The sequence below is a fragment of the Cavia porcellus genome, unplaced genomic scaffold (genome assembly GCF_034190915.1).
Source record: "Cavia porcellus strain 051 isolate PalLab524CR breed Dunkin Hartley unplaced genomic scaffold, mCavPor4.1 scaffold_18, whole genome shotgun sequence".
Classification (NCBI taxonomy): domain Eukaryota; kingdom Metazoa; phylum Chordata; class Mammalia; order Rodentia; family Caviidae; genus Cavia; species Cavia porcellus.
Window position 1 is genome coordinate 16922116 of NW_026947501.1, and position 17841 is coordinate 16939956.

The 17841-nt window shown below is 35.5% G+C and overlaps 2 protein-coding genes across 2 annotated transcripts in view; both read left to right on the forward strand.

The window, feature by feature from the left end:
- The window catches only part of Commd1 (copper metabolism domain containing 1), a 128820-nt gene that overhangs the window by 32232 nt on the left and 78747 nt on the right, over positions 1 to 17841 (forward strand). The window contains exon 2 of the mRNA XM_003467485.5: positions 7737 to 8018. Within this exon, the coding sequence (XP_003467533.1) occupies positions 7737 to 8018 (282 nt within the window). The remainder of the gene's footprint in view (positions 1 to 7736; positions 8019 to 17841) is intronic.
- B3gnt2 (UDP-GlcNAc:betaGal beta-1,3-N-acetylglucosaminyltransferase 2) overlaps positions 7838 to 17841 on the forward strand; it is a 185182-nt gene continuing 175178 nt past the window's right edge. Inside the window, exon 1 of the mRNA XM_063229487.1 lies at positions 7838 to 8018. The gene's annotated coding sequence lies outside the window, so the exon portion shown is untranslated. The remainder of the gene's footprint in view (positions 8019 to 17841) is intronic.

Below are 17841 nucleotides of genomic sequence, written 5' to 3' on the forward strand. Positions count from 1 at the left end.
AGTCAGCAACACAGTGAGAACAAGTGGAGGACATCTTGGAATTGGGCAGACCTGGCGCTGTGATGACATTAGATAGTCATGCCTGGCACAGAGAGGTCTGGTAGAGGACAGCTGGGATTTGGACAGAGTCCTGTGCCATGGTTACATTAGTCAGCTGCTTCTGGCACAGGGAGAACTAGCAGGATCTCCTGGGGCTGAACCATGCCTCTGGTTGGGACCCAATAAGCAGATACAAATTAGTCACGACTCTGTGACATCCACAAAGTACAGCCTAACTTGTGGATTGACTGGCACAGAGGCTGGAAGCTAACCTGCACCGTACCTGCATCTCTGCCTACCTTAGATAACAGCAAATTGGGGAGGGCAGCAAAAACTCAAGTCAGCACGCTTTGAAAAGGCCCTAAGTAATACAGAGAGGGCCAGAGACCCCCAGGACACTCCAGTGTGAAGGAAACCAGAAATAGGACAAGAAATAGAAATTTAAAAAAATCTCCAGCTGCCCAACATGAGAAAATAAGCCCAGGAGAAGTAAACACAGAAGAGAACAAGCACAGTAACCATCCAATACTGGATACAGCATCAGCCGAAATAAAAAAATACCTCCGTGACCTCATAGATGAATTTAAAGCTGTACTCCTGATCCAGGTGAGGCAAGATATGAAGAAATTAATTAAAGAAATGATAAACCCTGCCCAAGAGAACACAGACGGAAGAACGGAGGAAATCAGAAAAGAAAGAGAAACTTCTGAAGAAGAATTTAAACATAACTTAGAATACATGAAACAGATCCAAAGAGATTACCAGGAAACTAAAAACTCCATTGAAGGGGCTGGGGATTTAGCTCAGTGACATAAGTGCCTGCCTTGAAGCAGGCAGTCGTGAGTTTGATCCCTGGTACTGATAAAAAGAAAAAAGACAAAAAATACACACACACACACACACACACACACACACAAAAAAAAAACAAAAAACAAAAAACAAAAATAACCCTCCATTGAACACTGGCAAAATGCCTTAACAGAAACTAACGTTAGCCTTTTGAAACTTGAAGAGAGATTTATGGTATATGATCGTGAAAGAAAAGACCTCTTAAAAATAATGAGGAACCAGAAAGAAAACATTCAAAGGCTAGAAGATGACAAAAGGATACATAACTTAAGAATAAAGCATGTGAGTGAGGAAGCAGGAGCAACCAAAAATGAAATACAAAGAATATTCACTGAGCTATTAAAGGAAAATTTCCCATTTATAAGGAAAAGAAATGATATCCAGATAAAAGAGGCATACAGAACACCAGCTACCTACAACCAAAACAGATCTATACCCAGACATATAATTATCAAGATTCCAGAAATCCACCAAAAGAACAGAATATTAAAAGCAGCTAGGGAAAAGAAGCAGATTACCCACAACAGGAAAATTATCAAAATAACAACAGACTTATCAACACAAACTCTTAGATTGAGAATGGAATGGGGAGAAATATTCCAAGTCCTGAAAGAAAATAATTTGCAACCAAGACTCATATACCCATCAAAACTCTCTGTCAAAATTAATGGAGAAATAAGATGCTTCCAAGACAAGGAGGAACTGCGGGAGTTCGTGGCCACCAACCCAACCCTACAGAGAGTGCTGAAGGACATTCCAGAGAAAGAGAGGAAGGGATACCAGGATTCCAGCAACAGTGGCAGAGAGGCCTCAATGAATAGGGCAGACAGTAGAATGAGGGAGTAAGGTGGACAAATTATAGCAGTAAAGTGGAGTAGCAGACATGAGGCAGAGACGGTAAGCTATAATCTTTAATATAGGTAGCTTTGATATACTATTTAAAAAAAGGCAGAGGTCCTTGTTAATAGTGTATCAGGATTTAAAAGACGCAGTAGTCTTATCGCCCTGTTTAGTTTGAATTTAATTTGTTCTGGTCTGTCCACTCATATCAGATTTGAAGGCACAGACATCAGATCCAAAAATAGCAGGTTATACCTTGGTAACTATCCTTAATTTCCTATTAACTTAAACTGAAACCCCGAATTACTTACATTGTCTTACTCTGACTGATTTTATTTGAATTTGATTCATTAGACCACGGTTTTGCCTTGGCTGATTTTATTTGAATCTGGTATGCTTGATAGTATCAACCCTAAAAATAGAGGCAATTACTCTGAAGATGACAAGATATAAAAGATATCCATACTGGTGTTGATTATTAACAGTTCTCAAATCCTACAATGTTTTCAAAGTTGTGTTTTTATAAAAGTAGCTATGTAATACTATGCTTAACTATATTAAGCCCGATGATATGAACAAGTCTATTGAAAATAACAAGAGAAAGCATAGTAACTACTGTTGATCACCTAATATTGTGATCTTATGTGTCTTTTTCATTGCAAGGTTTTCTAGGAATTTGTTTTGCTGTCTTGTTATGATTTGTTTTTTCCTATAATACAGAGAGGATAGATATACCATGTAGAAATTCACACATGAAAAGATTTTTTTAAAAACTATTTATGGGAACAGATTATATAATGCAAGATGAAATGAACAGATACTCTGAGAAGAAGAGACACTAAGAAACTCAATGCTAATTCTGTAGCATTATGATATAAAATCTAGCAATACTATTATTCACTGATCAGAGTGATATTAGTCTAGTGTCAAGTTCAATTTCAGCATACATAAAGATAAGGACAGCTACTATGAAGAGAATGAGAGACACTATGGTAATTATTATTGTCTTCCCCAGTGTCAGATCTTGAAAACCTAAAAGCCTTCATCATTCTGTAATGATTTGATTAGTTCTATAATGTGCAGTATTTATTTAATGTGCGTGAAGACGGGGACAACTCTTTGGAAGAAACTAGAGACAATTAGATAAACAGTGAAGATCTACAGTGGACTTGCTTTGAAATCTGTATTTCTTTAAATTATTTTTTTTGAACTGTTTTATTCTGTTTTGATATATTTAATCTTACCCTCTTTAAGATAAAAAACAAGTGTGTAGGACTGAAAACCATATTACTAAGTTTTTGTTAAATCATTGAGCAGAACTGTTGGTAGTGTCACTATTTGAATGTCACTTTACATACTTTAATTTTGTAACCTGAACAGCTATTTCTAAGATGACAATATGTAACTTATCAACTGGTGATTTCTTACCGTTTATTTTTCTATAATTCTGTATTATTTCTACCCTTTTTTATCTCCATGTATTTTTTTGTTTCTTTCTCTTTAAATAAAAAAAAAAAAAAAGGAATTCTTGAGATGGGAAAGATTGGTTTCCTGCTATCTCACTTTTTTTCAAATTCATTTTATTCTACTTACTTTGTCTTTTAATATAAATTTTAGAATAATTTTGTTTGTAAGAAGTCTTGCTAGGATTTTTATAAGAACTGCATATATGACAATCTATTTTCTTGTTTTCTCTCCCCTTCTGCCACTCTTGTATTCAAGTAGAATTTCACTTTCTGACTGGTAACTTAATTTTTAACATTTAAAATATTGCTGCTGGATAGCTCAGTAGTATGCTTATTAATGTTTGGGCTGTGGATTTAGCACTCCCCCATCTGTTGTTATTTATTGGTTATTTCAGTCAAGTTCATTAAGTTATCTTGCTGACTGATGTTGACTCGGAGGCCAGCAGTTTTTGTAAGCTTCCTATCATCTATACCATATGGGATCGCTCCGTGATTATTTTCTAGGAACGACTTTTAACATTTTTGTTCAAATTCTTCCTTTGCTCTGATGTCTAAGCCTTATTTTCTATTGGTTTTGTACTCCCTATTAGTTTCCAAGGCTAGATTAAGCATTTTTTTTCTATCTTAAAGGAGTTTATGATTCGTGAATGTTTTTGTGAAGCAGGAAGTTGGAAGCTGTATATACTTCTGGGCTGGCTATTTATGTGGGCCTTTATTCTTTTTTGGTACCAGGGATCGAATTCAAGAGCACACGCTTGCAAGGCAGGCACCTATGTCACTGAACAAATCCCTGTCCCTAGTCTTTCTGTTTTAAAAGTTGTTGGTATGCTTCTGAGTACCTTTTAGGATCTGAACTCTATTTCAGAGGATTGTGTTAGATGTTATATTTGCAAAGATATAAAGACCCATCCCTCAAAGACTATTCTGTGGGTGAAATGGACTTTTAAACAGTTTTATTCTTTTGAGGTTAATGTAGTAATAGACGTATTAGAACATTTTTGGAATTGAAAGGGACACTTGCCTGTTTATAGGAGGAAGAACACTGGGGAAGCCATGCTTGGACTGAATCTTGAATGATAAATAGAAGTTAATTAAGTAAAAGTGATGATAGAGGACATTTTAGGCGTTACAGAGGTATAAAAACAAGCACATGGAAGGAAATAGCATTAAAATATTTTCAGGAAGGGGAATTGCAAATAGATTGGTGCTATCAAGTATGGGAGGCAGGAACTTGTCAAATAGCCACAAAAAGATAAGCCTGGCTTGTTTTAGTGAGCTTGGACTTGTTCCTCATTGGTTCTCAAATTTGTACTGTTCAATGTGTCTTTCAAAATTATTATTATTCTTATTATTACCATTATAATTTGGTACTGAGGACTGAACTTACAACCTTGTGCTTGCCAGGCAGGGGATGTACTGCCCAGCCTAATGTGTCCTTTTTATAATAAACATTTTCCAATGCCCCTTTATTATCCTTAAGTGGAAAATTCATATATAATAAAATTAACATCTTAATTTTATTAAGAAGTTAATAAAATTAACTTCTTAATTTTAAGAAGTCAGTGATATAAATGTAGTATAAATGATAAATATAAGGAAACGAATTTGAAAGATACACTTTTAAATTTGTATTCCAGCATTATTGTGTTAGAACATACAGTGACTTACTTACATGCTTGTACCTATATGTGGAATTACTCTGAGTATATAGTAACAATTGCAAATAGGTGTTGTTTGGTAGCTCAGATATTTTTAACAGTATTGTTCCTGGTAATAAGATTTTCCAGTGTCGGGGACATAGCTCAGTGGCACAAGTGCACGCCTGACAAGTGCAAGTTACTGAGTTCAAAGTCATATGAGACAGGTCACTTTGTTCTGTGACATGTTCTGTTTTTTTTTTTGGTGCCAGGGAATTGAACTCATATTACGCGCTTGCAAGGCAGGCGCTTAGGCTGCTGAGCTAAATCCCTGGCCTGTGACATGTTCTTGAACAGGACTGACACAGCTTGCAGGCCTCAGTGCCTGTTTGTGTAAGCTAAGAATACCTTTTCATTTTCAGAGTTAAAAAAAAAAAGAAAAAGAAAAATTGCCACAAAGATTCTAAGACCTGGGCTGGGGATTTAGCTCAGCGGCATAAGCGCCTGCCTTGCAAGCAGACAGTCGTGAGTTCGATCCCTGGTACTGATAAAAAGGAAAAAGACAAAAAAAAAGATTCTAAGACCTTTGTCAGAAAATTTTCTAACCCATTTTTTGAGCTTTGTAGTGTCCATCATTCCTAGCTCCTGCTCACTAGATGCCAACACTAGTCACTGTGAACCCAAACACAGTCTCCAGCATTTATCAGGTGGAGACAGTACCGCCTCACTGTGTGTGTGTGTGTGTGTGTGTGTGTTTGTGTGATTGATTGATTGATTGATTGATTTTTGGTACGGGGAATCGAAACTCATGACCTTGTGTTTGCCAGTCAGGAACGTGTGCTGCTGAGCTAACTCCCTGGCCTGCTGCCTCATTGTGAACCCCTACTTTTATCAGTTTTCAATCTGCTGTGAAACACCTAACAGACAATACAGGCATGGTATATTTCCATGCAGTTTCTATGTTTGTAATTTTCTTTTTTACTGTACTTCCCCTTCAAGAAACAAAATGAGGGAGGAAATTGTTAATATCAGTATGCATTAAAAACCCATCAGTTTATACTTTAAAAAATAAATCTTTTGGCTGAGGGTTTAGCTCAGCCAAGTAAGTGCCTGCTTCGCAAATGTGAGGTCGTGAGTTCAAACGTCGGCACCAAAAACAAAACAAAGCAAAACAAAACAAAACTTTTTTTTTTGTCTTTTTGAGACAGAGTCTCCCTGTGCAGTTCAGGCTAGCTTTGAGCTCACTTTTGTAGCCCAGGCTGGTCTCGAATTTGCAGTGATCCTCCTGCCTCAGCCTCTAGTGCTGGAATTATAGGTGTGCGCCACCACACCCAGCTAAAAAATAAATCTTGACGGTACTACTACTTTACTAGCATTACTAGCACATCACTTGCAATTTATGTCATTTCTCATACTAGAATAATTAATAACATCCTGACTGATAATCGCTGCAGTAATAGCCATAGAATAGTTTTTTGAAGGAAATGGAGGACCCATTAACAGATCACTTTGATGGTGATATAGAAGATTGACTAGAGGGACAGCTGTGCTTGATATAGGTACAAGATACTGAGACCCTCTACCAGGTGTAGGGACAGACCAGAGAGGTTTGTCTCTATATTATTAGAGAATTATTTCAGAAGTAAAAATCAGTAAAATTCAACGATTGAAGGTTATAGACTAGTGATGGCAAGCCTTTTAGAACTTTCAGTAACATAAACAGCCCACTGTGGCATGCGTGCCATAGGTTTGCCATCGTATTAGTTGTTCCTTATGAGAATCAGAAGGTTTTTAAGCAGTGCCAATATCTGGGCTTCATGCTAGGATTTGTAGAAATCGGAATTTCTGGGGTGATGTGTGGGCACTGATATTTAAAAACATACTTCATGATTCTAATATATAGCCTCGTTAATTTTTTTTTTTTTTTTTTTTTTTTTTGCGGTGCTGGGGATTGAACTCACAACCTTGTGCTTGCCAGGCAGACACTTACACCACTGAGCTAAATCACCAGCCCTAATGTTTTTGTTTTTTAGTAGCCACTGTTGAAAACAATTGATTCAGGTTTGGAGGTAGAGGTAACAATCAAGGATGAGTACCAAGCTGTCAATTTAGGCTACCAGTAAATAGAGGTACTTCGAGCATATGTATCATGGTAGCTATTTCAAATATTTCTTCAATTAAATGAATATTGATGAATTTAATTTCCAACTAAAATCAGTTCTTCAATTAAATTGATTTCAATTCCAAATATTGACTGTAACCCAACCAAAATAACATATCACAGGTGAAATTATATCTAAATATATATTTCTTGATACAGTTTGAAGAGGGACACGGATCACCTGAGTTGTTTCATAATACTTGAAGCAAAGTGCCAGTGGAAGTAATTTAGCTTAATTACAGTGTATTATATAAATTAATATTTCTATTGAGTAGCATAGCCAGTGGTTTGGGGTTCAGATGTCTGACAACTGGACAGATTAATTTGGTGCATGTTTATTGGGAAAAAAAGAAAGCCAGGCATGGTGGCTCATGTTTGTAATCCCAGCACTTGGGAGGCTGAGGCAGGAGGATTGCTGTGAGTTCAAGGCCAACCTTGGCTACAAAGTAAGTTCAAGGCCAGCCTGAACTGAATAATGAAATTCTGTCTCAAAAAGAAAAAAGAAAAAAATGTTGCAGTTATTGGTACAGTATTTGAATTTTTAACAGTAGCCTTTTAGTTTTTGCAAAAGGAGTCTTTTTGTATTTACATTGTATACATTATTTATTCTCATTACTGTTGCTTGACCCTTTTTGGAAGTGTATTTAGTGATTAAGAATCACTCAAAATATGGTCTGTAGTTTTTGTTTCAGTATCTACAAAATTAAATTTGTTTTTGTTGTTGCTTTTCTGTCATGTTTGTAGTCGATTGCATCTGCAGACATGGATTTCAATCAGTTGGAGGCCTTTTTAACTGCTCAAACCAAAAAGCAAGGTGGGATCACATCTGACCAAGCTGCTGTTATTTCCAAGTTCTGGAAAAGCCACAAGACAAAAATCCGAGAGAGCCTTGTGAACCAAAGCCGTTGGGAGAATGAACTTCGGGGCTTGAGCTGGAGAGTTGATGGCAGGTCTCAGTCAAGGCACTCAGCTCAAATACAAACACCTGTTGCCATAATAGAGCTAGAATTCGGGAAACATGGACAGGTGAGTTCAACTTCACTTTCTTCTGTAAACTGTACTTTCTATTACATAGTAGTCCATACATCTGGATTTATTTTTTTTATGTAACAGTCTTCTTTGTAGAGATAATAAAGAATAACAGGCAAAGAACTTGTTTCTTAGAATCCTTTTTCAGAGGTCGAATCATCCAATAACTTAGATATTCCCAATTATGGGAATATAGTCTAGAAACCAGCCGTAGGGTCCTTACAGTCTCAGAACAACAAAATTGGCCAATAAAGTGATTTCATAGCAGTTGGCGCCTATATTTTTCTGGATCTCAAAATCCTTTTTATTTGATTAGATTCTTCACAGCAATGATAGAGGTATTAAATAAAGAACAAAAATGAGATTAGGTTTTTCAGCTTTGGTAGTTAGGAAGAAATAATGTTTTTGGATTCCATTGCAAAGAGCTATTGAAAACAGAAGAAAGGAGTAGAGCTAAATATGTAATTGAGAAAATGTCTCTTTTAGAATGAGAGATGTGATGGTAGTTACTATTGTCTTCCCTAATTTGGAACTTGAGGACCTAAAGAGCCTTTATCATCCTGTAATGATTTGATTAGTTCTATAATATGCAATAAGTATATAAAGTGGGTGAAGATAGGGACAACTATTTGTAAGAGACTAGAGACAGATAGACGATGAAGATCTCCAGTGGACTTGCTTTGAAATCTGTATTTCTTTAAATTGTTTTTTTTAAATGTTCTGTTCTGTTTTGATATGTTTAATCTTACCCTCTTTGAGATGTAAAACAAATGTGTAGGACTGATAACCATATTACTGAGCTTTTGTTCGATCATGGAGCAGAACGGTTTGTAGTGTCACTTTTTGAATGTCATTCTAAATACTTTAATTCTATAACCTGGACGGCTATTTCTGAGATGACAATGTGTAACTTATCAACCAGAAATTTCTTACCGTTTGTTTTTCTGTAATTTTGTATTATTTCTACCCTTTTTTTTATCTCCATGTATTTTTTGTTTCCTTTTCTTTAAATAAAAAAAAAAAGAGAGAGAAAATGTCTTTTTGATACTGATGTGCCAGACTATAGCAATCTACTGATCTATAAAAATTTAGCAAATTATTATTATTATTATTGTTGTTATTGTTATTTTTTGAGTCAAGGTCTCACTGTGGAGTCCAGGCTAGCCTTGAACTCACTATGTATCCTAGGCAAGTCTTGAACTCATAATGATCCTTTCAACCTCCCAACTGCTGGTATTAGAGATATGTACCACCATGCTCAGCAGTTTGTGACTTCTTAAAATTTCTTTTTTTATCGGTACCAGGGATCGAACTCACGACTGCCTGCTTGCAAGGCAGGCGCTTATGCTGCTGAGCTAAATCCCCAGCTCCTTACTTCTTAAAATTTCAATGATAAAGAAAAAATTTTGTGGGGCTGGGGATTTAGCTCAGCGGCATAAGCGCCTGCCTTGCAAGCAGGCAGTCGTGAGTTCGATCCCCGGTACCGATAAAAATGAAAAAGACCAAAAAAAAAAAAAAAAAAAAACAAAAAAAAAACAAAAAAAAATTTTGTAAGTATCTAGACAGAAAGCTCGTTACTGATAAAGGGACAAAAGTCAAACTGACCTCAGATTTTTCTCTTAAAATTCTAAATGCCAAAATACATTGTAACAATACCTGTAGAATTTTAAGGGAAAATAATTTTGAACCAAGAATTATATATACCACTAACTTAATATTTGTATATAAAGGCAACTAGAAGACATTCTCAGATCCGAGGGGTTAAAGTATGTAGACCAAGCCCCTTCTCTGAAAATTTTGTTGAATGACTTACAGTAATCAGCAGAAAAACAGAGTAGGAAGGGAGCTAGTTGTGTGGAAGATCAGATGGTTAAGAAAATGGTGTCCAAAATTGTTACATATAGGATAATAAACCTAAACACAAAAAAGATTTGTAAGCTGGGTCAAAAATTTTCTATTAATGAAGTTGTAAACTGTCAAAGTACATACCAAATATTTGGTATAAATAATTACTGTTTTATTTTTACCATGTAGTATTATAAAGATGGATGTTGTGAAGCTATATGTGTATTAGATGAAAGTGTTTTGTTACTGTGGGCAGATCAAATACAGGAAAGACATTCTAAATGCTCACTGACAAAATTTGAAAATGTTATGATTTTATTTATTTTTTATTTTTAGTACCAGAGATCGAACTCATGATCACACGCTTGCAAGGCAGGCACTTATGCCGCTGAGCTAAATCCCTAGCCCCCAGAATGTTACAATTTTAGTTCTTTTTAAAAAAAACTAACAAGTCCATAATTCTAATACTAATAATGTAAGGAGAAAATTTCCAAAGCAGTAATCGGAGAGGGATAAATATGTTTGACATATTGATTGGGAAAACCAGTAATTACTGCATCAGACAGTAGTTTGTATTAATCTGTTTGTCATTAAATTATGGACAAAAACAAGTTGTACAGATTCCAAGTTTTGGGGATGGAAAACAGATGAAACTCAAGAAAAAGCAGAAAAATAAAAATACTAAAGCAATGTTAAAATTTGTGTAAAAGATATTGACAGCGGTGAATTATACTCATAAGTCAGTTGAGTTTCCAATTAATGAGATCCGAATTGAGTAAAAAAAAAATCAATCTCTGATTTGATATACTCACATTTGTATAAAACAAAGGTAAAAGGAATTTAAAGATAATAGAAACTCTGGGTCATAGAAGTGGAGAGTAACATTTTTATTAGGCAGAAATAAGAGTGTTATTAGAAATTTCCCATTGAAGAGATTTTGTGATACTCATATGCAAGATTTTTGTTTAAAAAGTATCCTTATATGGATGGTAGTTTTATTGCTATAAACTGATACACATACATATATTTTAAAACTTTCAGAATTAGTAATTTTACCTACTCAATATTCACTAAGTAGTTCTTCAATTAAAGAGAATACCGGTAGCAAAAAAAGTGAGATTAAACAACACAGAACAAAACTTATTACTATTAAATGAAGAATAAGAATTGAAATAAAACAACACAAAACTATCTTACTCTGTTGTCTTTAAAATCAGCTTTAATTAGTCTTTAATTAGGAGGCATCCTAATTAAAGTATCCTTCCTAAAAACCAGTGTACTGTAATGCCAGCTGTGTTGGGCATTATCTAAGAGTTTGGGATACATCAGTGAACAGTATAGACAAGTTCTTATCTTATGGAGCTCATGGTGAAAGAAGTAATAATGTAAGAAATTATTGTGAATCTTGCAGTCACAAATCATTCTTAGTTTGATGTTGATTTTTCACAAAACAGCAGTTTTTCTTGCAATTTCCACAATCATTATAGCAGATTAATTTTGGTGTCTGCATGGTTTTCTTGAAGGCATTCGGTTTGTGTTCCAGATGCCTGCCAAATCATATTTTTAGTGACGTGGCTTATATTTGTGGGTCAGGGAGAGGGAGAGGAAACTGATAATTTAGAAGAGAATACCCAGATGACTGTATTAACTAATCAGATTTATTTTTAGATAAATAATCAAATAAGTGCTCCTCTTACATCCTGTAGTACGAATTTGTTTCTGTTCTTAATGACAAGTGAATTTTTTTATCTGGTAAGTTTTGTCACATACACTCCTCCTTGATTTCTTTGGATCTTTTCAATGTTTGTAATTCTAACTTTACTTTTAATTTTAAAAAGAATTCATTTTAAAAATTGTTCATAAAAGTAAAAAAAATTCTTTATAAAAAGAGTTTAGAGCACCTATTCAATTAATGTAAAATAGTGCTAATTGTACTTCCTGAGTTCGGTTTGTCTGATCTTAGAAGTTCATTCTGTTAATCATTTATGCTATATCGTTCCTAATGAGTAGACTTACTAGGATATCTAAGTTTGGATATCTGGGTTTCATTGATCATTTGTATAGGTTATTCACTTTTTATTCTGACAGTAGTGATTATAGTCATCTCTTAGCATCTGTGGGGGAATTAGTTCCAGGTCATCCCTACCCTCTGCATGGATACCAAAGTCTAAGGATGCTCAAGACCCTTATATAAATGTGTAGTATTTGCATATAACCTACATACATCCTGCTACATATTTTAAATCATTTCTAGGTTATCTATAATACTTAACATAGTGCAGATCCTGTGGAAATAGTTACTATACTGTATTGTTAGGGAATAATGATATGATCAAGCCTGTATATGTTTAATACAGAAGGATTTTTTTTTCTGAATATTTTTGCTTTTTTTATTTTTATTTTTTTGAGATAAGGTCTTGCTATGTAGTCCAGGCTAGCCTTGAACTCACTATGTAGCGCAGGCTTGCCTTGAACTTGGAGCAAGTCCTTCTGCCTCAGCCTCCTGAGTGCTGAGATTACAGGTGTACGCTACCGTATCTGGCCATTTCTGAACATTTTTAATCTATGGTTTGTTGAATTCTCAGATATATAACCTATGGATAAGGAAGACTGATTTCAATTTGTCTTTAAGTATTTAATATTTGGGCATAAATGTAAAAGCATATATATCTATTTTAAGACTACTACAAATTTATAATATTTTCTTAATCCAGCATTTTTGTAATATTTCTTGAAGTGAGATTAAAATGTGCCTTCTGATGTTAGTAATTTATAAACCATCTGAATTAATTATTACAACCAGGATTTACTTATAGTGTTTGTTTATTTATTTAGTTGTTTGAGATTGAACCCAAGGCTACATGTATTGCTATGCAAGTGCTCTATAATTGAGTTATATTCCTGGTCCATTTTTTTCCTTCTTGTCACTTATTTTTATTTTACTTACTGGTCTTGTCTGTGTACTACATTAACATGCAAGAAAAGAATTTTCGCTGATTTTTTTCATTATTGTATTCTCAAAGTGTAGGAGAGCCAAACCAATGACACACATGCTGCTGTAGGCTGTTTGTAGTATTGAAAGCTCTAAAGGTTCATCATGATTGGTTTACAATGATGCGATGCCTGGTATATCTTTTTTTTTTTCCAATTTTTTTTTATTGGTACCGGGGATCAAACTCACAACTGACTAATCCCTGGTACCAAAAACAAAACAAACAAACAAAAGCAAAATGAAGTTGAAAAAATTTTTAAAGAAAAGGGAATTCTTAGTGAAACTTAAGAACCTGAATAAACCTTTAAATTTTACTTGCTTTTAGTTGACTTTAGAAATCACTAATTTCATGGAGCTAAGCAATATATTATTCGAGTACCACTAATTTTGTTGTAGATAATGCCACTGCTATATGGGGTTATGGTGGTAACAGTTACTGAGGTTACTTGAAAGCTACTTTGTTGAAACCACTGACTTTATTTGGGCCTGCACAGATGTGCTGTAAATGACCTTTTGATGTTAGAGGGCCCAAAACTTCACTTTTAGATTATGCTAATGCTGTCATTTTTGGAACATGTGACCTATGAAAAGCTAGGGATATTGATTATTCCTGTGAACACCACTGATTACTTCACCTCCAGCCAACTTTTTCCATACCTTAAATGACCCGCTCTTCTCATGAATGTAGGGTCAAGATTTAGGCCTCCTGTTTCCCTGTACTTGGTGGCCTCAGGGATAAGCTCTTTTTCATTTCCAAAATACATCATTTCAGTGACTAACATACTGTGGGACAAGTCACACAGGCCTGATCCAGTGACATAAGGAAGTTGAACTTGATTTTTCTGACTGTTTCAGTTTTTGGATCTATAGCTGAGAGCCATGAAACGAGACCAACAAAGAGGTTGTTACAGAACGAATTCTGTAGAGTTATAAATATACTCTTGTATTTAACATGTAGGTTTGACCTTTCGAGTAGATGATTTGGTATAGGTGTTTAGTTATTGCCATTTCTTTTTCATCACCCCCTACCTGCTTTCCACTTTCTCAACCCACTGGCAGTAAGACACATAAGTAACTGGTGGAAGAACTGTCATAAGTATAAGGAAGACTCATTTGGTGCAGTGATTCTCAGTATTGTTATATATTAGATTTACCTTAGGAATGCTTGCTTTGGCAGCACATATACTAGATGTATCTTAGCAGCTTGAAAATTTTTTCAGATGTCCAGATTCCATTCCAAATAAGGGACTATTGCTTTAGTTTGATTAGGGAATGCTTCTCTGAGGAAGCATTGGATGCCCAGAAGAGACCAACCTCAGGAATATCTAGGAGCACAAAATACAGAAAAGGGGAATAGCCAAACAAGAAGTTAAACTGATAGGCAGTTTGATTTTTATTGAGTGTAATCAAAATTGATTAGGGTTTCACACAAGGGAAGAATGTAATGTGATTTCTGTTCTAATAAGATCACTTTGACTTACCTGTGGAGAATGGTAATATATTCTGCCAGCCTGAGGTTTAGCTGTCTCTAACATGACATCCACCCAAGTTGGTACCAGGCCAAGGGAAGCAACTTACCTCTCCAAGAGTAATTTCTATGTTCTCCTTCTCGTTCCAAAAATAAACTTCCTGCTTCCTTTCTGTGGCTGCGCTGAGTCCTCTACAACCCCCAAACTCCACAGCCTCCCAGCCACTCCACTCCAGGCCCCAAGAAGTCTTTCTGTTTCCTGTTTGCCCACACAGATGCTCCTTCAAATCAGCTGTTGATGTGTCATTTTGCTTGCCTCCCAAACTCCTCCCCAACCAGACCTGATAAAAGTACTTCCATTTTTTGTTCTCACCTCAAAGTGCCTGCATCTCTTCTGTAGCTCTCCTGTACCCCACAAAAGACTTAAAGGCCTCTTTTCTTTATCTCTCAATCATGCCAAAATCTTATCAAATGGTGTATAATCAAGAGTGAAGCCAGGAAACTGAGATCCTAGGAGAAAAAAAAAAATCACTAAAGTAGTTAATATGTGAACGTTTGTGTGAACGTTTCATTGATTTGCTTCCAAACCTCTGTATGATAGGATCTCAAGGTTAGACAAATACAATAATAAAAAGAATTTCATCTTTCATTCTATTAACAAGATTTAGGTATTTAGAGATGAATAAAGCCAATATTATTATTTCATGTAAAATAGAAATAGGGTTACATTGATTTCTGACATTTCTGTATCTGTTCCTCATTTATGACAAGTCCTTTGTTTTTTAGACAAGACCTCACTACTGTACATGCACTCCATGCTGGCCTTGAACTTGGGATCCTTCTGCCTCAGTCTCCTAAGTGGTAGGATTACAAGCATGTACCACCATGCCCTGCTACAATTTCCCTTCTGTAAAAATTTTTTTTATTGTAACATGTTCCAGAATTTGTTTGCTAAGCCCAGCGATAACTCTCATAAATCAGTATTGAAAAAAAAAACAAACAAACTGAAGCTTTGTGACCACTTAAGGAGTCTGCTACCATGTGCCATGTGAGATAGTATTATCAAGGAGAGAATTTTAGCGAAGTGGAGAGAAGTGAGCAGATAGAGGATGTGTTTTGAAGGGAAATAATTTGTTCTGTGAATTTGAAGGGAGATAATTGTTCATTGTTTGGAATGATGTAGGGAATGAGAAAAAGTAAGATAATGTGGGTAATTGCATTGTATCTTCATGTATATGTCATATAAACTGATATCCTAGGCATTGTTGTGGTCTTATTGCTAACTTGACTGTCTAGTATGCAGCTTGAATTTTTTGATACCTCTAACTTATCCTTCCACTTAGGATTGAAAAAAAAACACATTCGGCAGTTAAGAAAATGCTGTTTGTGCTGTATTTTATTTTTAAACTCTCAGTTTATAATGGAATGAATTTTAAGATTACTGAAATTTTCCTAATAGACTTTAAAGAAATTAGTTTCTTATGATGCCCTTTTCTGCGGATCCATTATATTTACAAAGATTTAAAGAGGCAAAGGGAGAGATGTGAATGCCTTTGTAAACTCATTGACCCTGTAAGAACAGGACTTGGCACTGCTGAAGTCCTTGGCCTCTGACCAGAAGCCTGCCAACTGGCCCTGGTATTGAACTTCTCAGATTGTTACTATTCAGGCTTTCTGTTTTTATTCTTGTGGACAGATGAGGTACTTGAGAGGAAGCCAGGAAAACAAGCCTTGAGAGAACTTGGAAACAGTTTTTTAATTTAAGTCCTTTGTCCGAAACTCAGGGTGGTAGTGTATCATGCCCAGTAGTGTTAAAATTGCTTGTGTATTTTAGTATTTGAGGACTGGCTCGTTGACTGTGGGTGGGCTTCATTCTGTGTGTGCTACTGCTTTACTGCCAAGATAAATGTAGAAGGCCAGTGATTCAAGCCTATTCTTACCACGTTTTTAAAGGAAGTGCTAAAATACATATAAAACTTAGCATTTTAACCATTTTATATGTACAGTCCAGTAGTATTAAGTTCATTTATAATATTATATAATTATCTCCATTATCATCAAAAAGTTATTTCCAAAGAGGCTGGTGGTTTAGCTCAGTGGCACAAGTGCCTACCTGGCAAGTGCAAGGTCATGAGTTCGATCCGTAGTACCAAAAAAAAAAAAAAAAAGTTATTTCCAGAACTTTTTTCATTATGCGCAAACAAATTCAGCATTGATTAAATAATAACTCCCATTCTCACCTCTGTTGTACTCTGTTGTACTTTTCTGGGTACCTTAGATAAATAGAACCATACTTTTTTTTAAGGTAGTGAAGTTTTATTGAAGGTAAGAAATGAAACAGGCTCTGGAAAGCAAGTTTGGCCTGTGTAAAAGTAGGAAAAGGCACCCTGCAGCCTGAGGGTGGGTGTAAGAGAGCACAACTTAATATGGTCTATTGTTTTTATATCACCCATTCCTCAGGCTGATGTCAGGTCTGTGCCATCTTCCTGAAAACCTCCTGGAGTTCTCATGAGAAGGCCACATACAGGGCTTTGGGAACCATTTTGTGCACTTACCCTGGAATTTTATAATTTATAGCTCACACTTACTTCCCCAGCCAGCTTTGCCACTCTCTAATCTCCTGACTCAGTTCTTTATGGGATGCTAGAGAGGTGGACATGTCTGTCTTCTATAGCTGCAGTAGGCCCTACCTGCTAAGGATTATGTGCTCACCAGCTGCCTTGGGATGTTGTGTCTTACTGGCAGGGTTGAAGAAAGCAAATGTGCTCTCCTGGCTGGCTAAACCAAATATTGAACTATATAATATTTGTCATTTTGTGTCTGGTTTATTTTACCTCATAGTATTTTCAAGATTTGTCCATGTTGTGGCATGTATCAGAATTTCATTCCTGTTTAAGTCTGATTACTCTATTGTATGTATATACCACATTTTATTTGTCCATTTTTCTGTTGATGGACTCTTGGGTTCTTTCTGCCTTTTGGATATTGTAAATAATGAACATGGGTATACAGATACCTGCTTGAGCTTCTGGTTTATTTGGGTGTATATGTAGGATGGGACTCACTAGACCCACATGGCGGTTCTGAGTTCAACTTGAGTAACTACTGCACTTCTCTACAGTGGATACACAGTGTTGTGTTCTCTCCAGCAATGCATGAGAGTTCTATTTCCTGTGTACTCTCACTAGTACTTTTCTGGTTTTGTTGTTTTATTTGATAGTTGCCTTCCTAGTTGGTATACAGTGATATCTAAGTATAGTTTTGGGTTGAATTCTTTAAGGTTTAGTGATGTTGAGTGTCTTTTTAAGAGAAAGGTCTATTCAAGTCTTGCTTGTTTAAAAAAAATCTGGTGATTGTAGGACCCATTTTAATGATTTGTAAGTATTTTGTGTGAGTTCTTTTTACTTTTCAGTTAATATCCTTGGTTGCCCAAAAAGTTTGAAATTTTATTATTACTGTATCTAGCTTATCTATTTTTCCTTTGCTGCCTCTGGTTTTGATAACAGATCCAAAAA